At 35.4% G+C, this 9,548-nt stretch overlaps 1 protein-coding gene across 1 annotated transcript; it reads right to left on the bottom strand.

Annotated features, from left to right (window-relative positions):
• Window positions 1–3,950: 3,950 nt before the first annotated feature.
• Window positions 3,951–4,907, bottom strand: OR13C9 (olfactory receptor family 13 subfamily C member 9). The gene is given in 3 exon segments (XM_066254683.1): window positions 3,951–4,595; window positions 4,597–4,661; window positions 4,664–4,907. Coding segments are annotated over 3 exon segments (954 nt in total).
• Window positions 4,908–9,548: the final 4,641 nt, after the last annotated feature.

Here is a 9,548-nt window from a genome sequence, read left to right as displayed (position 1 = left end):
CAGACTCTGGGATAGACTGTCTTTAGCCAGGCAATGGAGGTTCAAGACCTAAGCAGAAACCTTCACATATTTTAGACAGCCCGAAACCCATATTCCTAAAGATTTTTTGATAATATGCTACTTTATGCCTGGCATCCAGTTAATGGGCCTGCACATATCATAGAGATTATTTAATTATTTAAAGTGAAAAAAAAATGCCTGAGAATAGAATTCTTTATTTCCAGAGGAGATAAGAAACTTTTCTGATCTATACCCAATTGAATCTGTGTTATTAATGGCAGGCTGATATTGCTTCTAATTGGATCCAAACATTTAAAACTGAGTACACCTATACTCCTCAATAAGTATGGGTCTATTAAGTTATTAAAGATTCTACCAAAATTTACCAGCAGTTAAATGGGTAACATATTTTATGTTTCCAGTGTTTTCCATGGGTACCATGCAGGCTGTAGACACAAATCTACATCTGTCCAGAATAATATTCTTTATGGCTTATGGAGAAATTTGGCAGGAAAATAATATCAGTTTCCTTGTATCCTTAGTCAATCTTTCCAAAATATTCACTCTATATGCAAGGCATGGTTTCCCCAGACAGGCAGGGTAACCTAAGAAAGGCAGCTGATAGCACACTCATAGGAATCTGGGAAATGTGTTATCCTTAAGAACTCAAGATAGTCCATATATGTGATAACTCAAGATCAGAGTAAATAAGTACATTTTGTCCCAGGTTTATACAAATCCCAGAAAATCATTTTCCCAATCCAGTAGAAAGCAGGAGGTGTGGCCAATGTCAATCTTTTCAAAGTCTTGGCAAACACATCTTGATATTTTCAAGCTAACTCAGAACTTATGGAATCATGAATAATATTTCAGTTTTGAAGATGCCTAGTAAGGTGGCTTTTAAAATAATAATAAAGGCTATCATGGCCTTAAAAGACCAATAGCAAAAAGAATATCAAGAATGTCTTATAAAGGAATCTCTTTAAACAATGAAATATACAAATAGATAGAATAAAAGAAGATCTATGTGCAAATATATAAGCATAGGACAACTTTACCTTAAGATAATTGTTGAATCCCTAGCAATGATTGGGAATAGGGAAGTATTTAAAATTATTCCTATTTGTCTATAGATCTTGCTTTATTATATTTCTTAAAATAATTTTTTAATTGATTTCGAGAGAGAGATGAAGGGGAGATAGAGAGAGAGAGAAACATCAATTTGTTGTTCCATTTATTCATGCATTCATTTGTTGATTCTTGTATGTGCCCTGACCAGGGATCAAACCCACAACCTTAGCATGTTGGACAAGTAAAATAAATCATTTAGAGAAAGACAAATTCCATATAATTTCACTTATATGTGGAACTTAGTGAACAAAATCAACAATGAAAATAGAAACAGACTCATAGACAGGGAACAGAATAACAGATGTCAGAGGACAGGGGTATTGGGAGACTGGGTGAAAAAGGCAAAAGGCTTAGCAAAAACAAAAACAAAACCTCATAACACAGACAAAAGTATGGTGATTACCAGAGGGAAAGGGCATGGGGCAGGAAGAAGAAGTTAAGGGCGGGAAGGGGGGGAATAAAAGATGGAAGGAGACTCGACTTTGGGTGATGAACACAGTAATATGATATACAGATGATGTATTCTAGAATTATACACATGAAACCTATATAATTGTACTAACTAATGTCACCCCAATCAATTCAATAAAATTTTAAAAAATATATCCAGCTGTGAACCTGGATACAAAACCTTTACTGTGTTTTGTTAAAATCTCTCATGACCTCGTTGGTTATGTCAACAGCTTCTGGTTTGAGACAGATTTTGGCTAACTATCCAAATCTGTCAGCTTTATGTATGGGACAAACTATGTCTTCATTTTATCCCTCATGACCTCATTAGTATGCTCACATATTCTGGTTTGAAACACATTTTGGCTCTGTTTATCCAAATCTAACAGCCTTATATGTTGAAGAAACTACATCTTAAAGCATTTTATCCCACATAGGTTTTAGAAAGGATAAAATTCCGTTAAGTCACTTAGGTCTTTTTGGGGATTCTCTCAAACTGCTTGGGGGACATTCTCAGAAAATAATTATTAGCAGAGCTAACAGACATTCAAGGAGGCAGAGACAGAAGAAGAATGAAATAAAGGAGCCACTCAGCTTCTGACTTTATGGTGTAAGATTCTATATAACGCTCTCTGCTGCCTCATTTCTGAACAGGAAGGGGGATATGGATGTCCACTTTAAGTTAAAAGTACTCTTGAAACCTATATAATCTTATTAAACATTGTCAGCCCAATAAGTTTAAATGAATAAATAAATAAATAAATATTGAGAATTTCCGGGGTTGGCAAAATAAAATAAATACAAGATGTTTTTAAATTTGAAGGATAAAATAGGAAACCAAGAATGTTTTAAAATCTAAATTAAAAAAATCAATAATGAAATAATATAGGGATTTAATCATCATTAAAAAGCTATTGCAACCAAACAGAAATTTTAAAAAAAGTAACTTAATATCTAAGTTTTCTAAAATTCTATTAGAAATAGGCTAAACTACATAAAATTTAAAATAACAATTCTGAGGCTAATATGACAGCAGGTAGATAAAAAAGGAATTTAATATTAAAATAAACATTAATATACTTGACCTGTGGTGGCACAGTGCATAGAGCATCAACCTAGAAAGCTGAGGTCCCTGGTTCAAACCCCCAAGGTCGCTGGCTTGAGCACAGGCTCACCAGCTTGAGTATGGGATCACTGACATGACTCCATGGTTGCTAACGTGAGCCCAAAATTGCTGGTTTGAGCAAGAAGTCACTGGCTCAGCTGTAGCCCCCCTCCAATCAAAACACGTATGATAAACAGTCAATGAACAACTAAAGTGGCACAACTACGAGTTGATGCTTCTCATCTCTCTCAGTCCTCTCTCTCTCACAAAGGATAAAATTTAAAAAAAATAATAAACATTAAAATATAACATGAAAATTTGAAGTGTGAAATTGTGTCAGGAAGAGATAAAATGATAAACTTGTTTAAAGGTGGATACCAGCACAGAGAAAAAAATAGAAGTCCTGTTAAAATCAAATGTAAAACAACCTAAATGGCAGATCTAATAACAAGGTAGATTAATAACAAAATCCTCTCGGATCAGCAACAAACTTCATGATAAAGAGCCAATGGGACAGAGGAAAAGATGTAGCTCTACTTTTATCAGTGAATATTTGACTCAGAACTAACATTTAATTTTCAAAGAGCTTTAAATTCAGTTATTTGGTTCCAAATCCAAAGCAGTTAGATCCCACATCAGAAGGTCTTTAGAAATAAGACTACCACAAATATTTTGAAAGCAGAAAAGAATGATTTAATGCCTCCTAGTTAGAGATAAACAAAAAGTTATAAAAATAATAGCATTTTAGAACCAAAATGTTTAATAGTATATTGCTACCTAGACAGAAGACAATCAGCATTATATATTTTAATAGACTATAAATAAATTAAATTATTTCAGTACTTAAAGTATTGAAAATGCATAATTTTAACTGAGTTTTACAAATCTGAAACCAAGTTTCATTCTTTGTTCTAAAGAAAATAAGGAAGCGTGACATTGGCTTTGAAAATAGCTGTATCAAGAACATTTTAAGGTTTTAATACTAGTGTAACTTTGTTGTCTGCACATTTCTCCCTATTACACTCTCCCTCCTCTTGCCCTCACAATCACACTTATCCATAACAACAACAACAATCATGACTCTGCTCATCAAACACTGAAGTTTACCTACTTTCATTCTGCACCGCACCAAATAAGAATATTTTGGAGCTTGAAAGCATTGGGAAATAAATGTGACACAGCAACAAGAACCTATCTTTTTGACTCTGATTTACCTCACTGATTTCCTCATTGTGATTATAAAAATTACCTGTCCCTTTCCCATTCATTTATTAAATACTTTTCTTCTAAGAAGGTGTTTTACTGCCTCCTTCACATCCTTGTTTCTAAGACTGTAGATTAAAGGATTCATCATGGGAGTCACCACCCCATAAAACATGGATATAAATTGGTCAGTAGCATCCAAATCATCTGAATTGAGTGTCTGTTTAGACTTGGGTTTCATGTACATGACAAGAATGGTCCCATAGAATATTATCACCACAGTCAGATGGGCTGAGAAAGTGGAGAAGGCTTTGTGTTTCCCCTTAGAAGTGTGGATCTTGAGGATGCTTGAAATGATTAAAGAATATGAAATGACAGTCAAGAGTAGGGGCATCAATGCGAACAATGTCGTTGTCACTGGCATGATGAACTCATTGTCTGAGATGTCAGCACAAGCCATTTTCATGTCAGACAGAATTTCGCAGGAGAAATAATTGATGACATTATTCTGGCAAAAGGTCAACTGTACCACAAAGGTAGTTTGCACTGCAGAGTTGATAACCCCTGCAACCCAGGACACAGCTGCCATGGGCACAAAGGAATTCTTGCTCATGACAACAAAGTATCTCAGAGGGTTGTAGATCGCCATATACCGGTCAAAGGCCATCATGCCCAGGAGCACACACTCCGTTGTTCCCATCGCCAAGGCCAAGGAACACCTGCACTGCACAGCCAGAGAAGGAGATGGTCTTTCCTTCTGAGAGAAGGCTCTTAGCACATAAGGAATAGTGGTGGTAGTAAAGCAGATGTCCAAGAAGGAGAGTTTCCCCAGGAGGAAGCACATAGGGGTGTGAAGGTGGCCGTCCAAGATGCTGATTAAAATAAGGGTGCCAATGCCCAGAAGGATGACCACATACATTATTCAGATGAGCACAAAAATGAGTAGCTCAAGCCTTGGGTAACTAGATAGCCCCTTTAAAAATAATTCCAGCAAAATGATCTGATTTTCCCATTCCATGTTACTTTTTCTCTTTTACCTGTAAGTATTCAAATAATATTTTTAAAACAATCATTTTTTTACTATGGGAACTCCAAGTTTACCAATGCATACATATAAAAATTGCCATGATCCCAATGAGAAGAATGAAAAGAGAAAATAGGGAAGAGGAAGAAGAGGAAAACAGACAAGAGAGTGAACAAATAAACAATACAGAAAGAGAAGTATGAAGAAGAAGCTATTGCATCAATTACTCTTTCTGCACCAGCAACTTCATGATATTTTATTCATACTTTCCCTCACTTAAGCCCCACAATCATTATTATTTTAAAAATAAGTAATTTAAGTTAAACTAAGAGTTTATTTTAGCCTGAAGTCATACAATTAACATGAAGCAAAGCCCAGGCTCAAATTCAAGCTGGCTTGTCTTCCATAATTATCTGGTTCTTTAATGAACTATAAAAGCAATTTAAACTGCATTATGTCAGAGATTGGTGTAGTTAACTTGTAAAGGCAACCTAACTCCTAAGTCAGGGACACTCATCGGTAACCCACTGCATATTAAAACACTAAAAGAAATATGTCAATCGAATGGGAGAACAATCAGCAATAAACCCAAGCCATGTCTACTAACTGCCTGATTGCCCAGAAAACAGGTGCAATGTGTGTGAAATCCAATTATACGAAGTCTTTTTGTCTCAAAGTAAAAATCCTTTTTTGGGGGTGAGATATAGAATAATTTTTTATGTCCTAAATTATTATACAGCAAAATTGATTCTGTCTATTTTAGTATACAGTCCTATGAATTTAAAAACATAAATACATCTTATAACTATCACCATAATCAAGACATGGAATTCTTCCATCACTCTACAATCTCCACTGTGCTAGCTCTTTATAGCCACCCCTTTCGTCCACTCATAAATCCTGGCAAAGATGAATATTTTTTTATCCCTACAGTTTTGCCTTTCCAGAATGTCATATAAATGGAAATACATGAACCATTGGTTGTGGAACTGGAGGAACATGTGAGTAGGTTTGGTGCCCGTGTATTTGTTTTTACTTGTTGGCCAGTATGAGTCTAGAATAAAGGAAAATGGCCCACCAGTTCTTGGCTCAATTGTTTCTTTATAATCCGTCTGAATTAAATGCCAACCTAAGCCTGCACGGGCCGGGCGGCTGTGATGGTGGCCGCAGCTACTGGCCTTACATGGGAAAAGGTAGCTTTTGCATTCAAAGATATTAACTCATAAAATCTCAGGCCATTCCTTTCCATTTTTCCTCAGAAATAGTACTTCCCCACCTGCCCCCCCACACACACACACACACTAATCTCCAGCAACATCATTGTTAATGGACACAGAGTCCATGGAAAGTGCTCTAATTCATTCACAAAACAAATAGGCACTTAACGTGTAGACTATTCCTCCTTATCCATGAAAGTTGGCAGAAATTCTAGATCTAAATTAAATCCTTTGGACATATTTCAAGTAGCTTCTAATTATGTACATCTATATAATTATTACAATTACATAATTATATAATTATGTGCCTCTATATAATAATTGGACATTATTAGGGTACTTCTCCTTTCATCCTATTTTGTCCTTATTTCAATAAATTCAACCTTTTATACTTTGAGATTCTTTTGTACCATAAAGAATTCTTATACTCTGAATTCCAGATCACCTTTTTAATGCTAGCCACCCAAATCCCAATTCCCTAGTAAATGATCACTGAAAAGCAATTTTACTTTGTCTCAGAAAGCAAGCTTACTTTGCCTATTAAAAAGAACTTGGATATTTTTTATGAAATTGAGGTTTTTACTGACATGCAGTAAATGTGCTTTAGGACAAATCTTTCTACACAAATGTTCTATAACCAAAAGAAAACTTTTAGCGGGAAGTCACAGAATGTTAAAGGTGATACAATAGAATAAATACAACTACCCCCCTGCAGCCCCAAACCAGAGGAGTAGGCAGCTATCAGGTTTGGGAAACATCCTGTGGGGTGGCTTTCACAATTAACAGGAAGCTCAAACACCATGCAACAAGAGGGCACGTTGCAAGTTTGTGCTGCAGAATCAGCTACGTGGGACTCGACCTCCTGTTTCCCTCCTTTGCTTCTTCCCAATCCTATCCTGTCTGGGGCCTCCACCTGAGAAAAACTGCAGCTTCAGTTCACACTGATCTACTCTGTCCCCACTGAAAGCCTTTTGTCAGAGGGTTAGATCAATGACAGGCCTCTGGATTTGTGTAGAACACACAGACACTTTATATGGTTTCTATGGGGATTCAACCTGTCTATGGCCAGCAATAACCTTAGGGCTAGGGTCCCTCATCCATGTTCCCTCTGCTTACAGGGCAGTAATTAGCTCTGTGACCTGGGGCAATTTACATAACTTCTGACTCAATATCCTTACCTATAACAGAGGATTTTAATAGCATCATTGTGGTGTTCTTGGGAGAGTAAATAAAACAATTCTGTAAAGCACCTAGCATATGGTAAGCACTATTTTGGTTCCCTTCATTTTCCTTTGACTTATTCTTTTTTCAAGTTCTTTTCTATTTGTCCCCAGTTTTATGCTCTTAACAAGAGTACCTTTAAATTTTTACAATCAAGCCTGTTTAGCTATCTGATCTCTTCTTATCCAACTAACCTACTACTTTTCATCACATTTATGGTATGTCATGGATGTACATTATACTACACTCCATTCATTTTGTAGTAAGAGTAACTACAGCAAAGGCCAATGCCATTGAAAACAAGGAATTCAATGTGTTGACATTATTTTAAATAAAGCCTATTTCATTCATCTAAAAGTTAAATGAAAGTGAGTGTATGTGTGACAAATATCATGTCTAAAGTTACCATAGGAATACATTACCAACATGAAAAAAAATAATTAAAAGTGCTCAAAACAATTCCCAAGATACCCCTGCAAACATAAATAGAAAAGTCAAAATTCTATCCTGTTAGCTAAGAACTCATTGTTCCTCTTCATTTCCATTTTACACAGATCCAAAGATGTATTCAAGAACAAGTAGTAAAGGTTTCCAAATAGCACCCCCAAGTGGAGCAGCTCCAAGACAGGAACCAGCTGCCCATGATCAGCACTGGACAAACATTTGCTAACTGAACCAAAGAGAACTGAATTAGTGCTATATGGTATATTGTTACAGAATCAAAGCTTTGGTGACACCAGCCTACTCTACATTCTGGGCCAGGAGTACAAGTCCATTGCCTATTGTAAAGCAACCTCATTGGACCAGTGAGAAATGACACCACTAGACATGTAGGCACTTGTATTACACTAAGGACTAGTAAACTACATTCTGACTAAATGCATCTTTATTTCCTGTAGGATAAATTCTAGACTTAAATCTCCATCTTTTCATACAGATACTTAAATTACTTTGTATTTCAAATTATTCATTTGATCATATTGGTCTATTTTTCTTTTATTTTCTTACTATGTCCAAGAAAATTTTCTTAGAATTTTTTTAGTCCTATTCTCTGTAGACTCTCTAAGGTAAGAAATATTCTTTATCCCAAAACACATGGCCTATTTCAACTCAGTTCAATGGACTGACATCCCCTTGGATTTGTGTTATTAGAATGTTTTCAGCAATTACCTCTGAATGTAAGGTCAACTCATCTGCTAAGTTGCAATACATAGTAGATTGGTTTTGCCTTGATTTTCTATTTGCAGCCTTTTGTACAAAATTTTCTATGAAGTTGATGAACTTCTGAAGGTGTTATCACCAAGAAGCCATAGTGTCTCAGGACTTATCTGGAAAACATTAACGGCAAAGGTACTATTTCAAGATTGCTTTAAAACCTATACAGTATAACCAAACATTACTGATCACAAAGGAAGTGTATTTTGGTTCTGCTAGTTCATAGTAAGAGGAAAATGAATAATTGCAAATATGAAGGATTCATTTGCCCAAAGAGCCCAGGTGGAAATATTGCCCCATTTTGAAGGCCCAAGAAATTCTCCAAAGAATCTTCTCCAGGCTCACAAAGGCTATTTAAATATTTCCTGCTCTCAGGGACTTATGTAATTTTCTAAGCCATAACTTTAAATTGCTTCAGGGGAAAGATGTTCAAAACTTTCAAAAGTTTCAAGAAGAATCCCCTGAAGACTTAATTATATTAGACCCAGTACTGTATTGCAAATAACTAATAAGAAGTCTTAGGATATGCCTTTTCCTATTCTCAGTCTACTACCAGACAGTGCTGGAATTCTCAACCCAAACATGTTGTAATGGCTTTGTCCAGACCCTTTGTTCATCCTACCATGTCTTATTGATGATATAGTAGAAAGACCTCACTTAGCTACATTAACCTCTTGGTTAATGATTAGAATATGAAAAAAAACTTATAATGTCCTAGGAATTGTTATAAGAATTTAACATATATATAAATATTTTATTTCAATTTGTTAAATTAGCAAAGAAGAGAAAAAGGGTTTTATTTTATAAATCTAAAAATTATTGCACTTGACTGAAACTCATAATTTACATGTGTTCACATGAATATAAGTGTCATTTTATAATTTACAATAAATTCAGTTATTTTGAAACCATACAGTGAAAAACACAGAAGTCGTCAATTTTCTTATTGTAACTCTACAACCTAAGTTGTAACTCAATCCTA

Source organism: Saccopteryx bilineata, chromosome 2 (assembly GCF_036850765.1).
Source record: "Saccopteryx bilineata isolate mSacBil1 chromosome 2, mSacBil1_pri_phased_curated, whole genome shotgun sequence".
Taxonomy (NCBI): Eukaryota; Metazoa; Chordata; class Mammalia; order Chiroptera; family Emballonuridae; genus Saccopteryx; species Saccopteryx bilineata.
The sequence above is the reverse complement of the archived record's forward strand: the minus strand, read 5'-3'. Positions and strand labels throughout refer to the sequence as shown.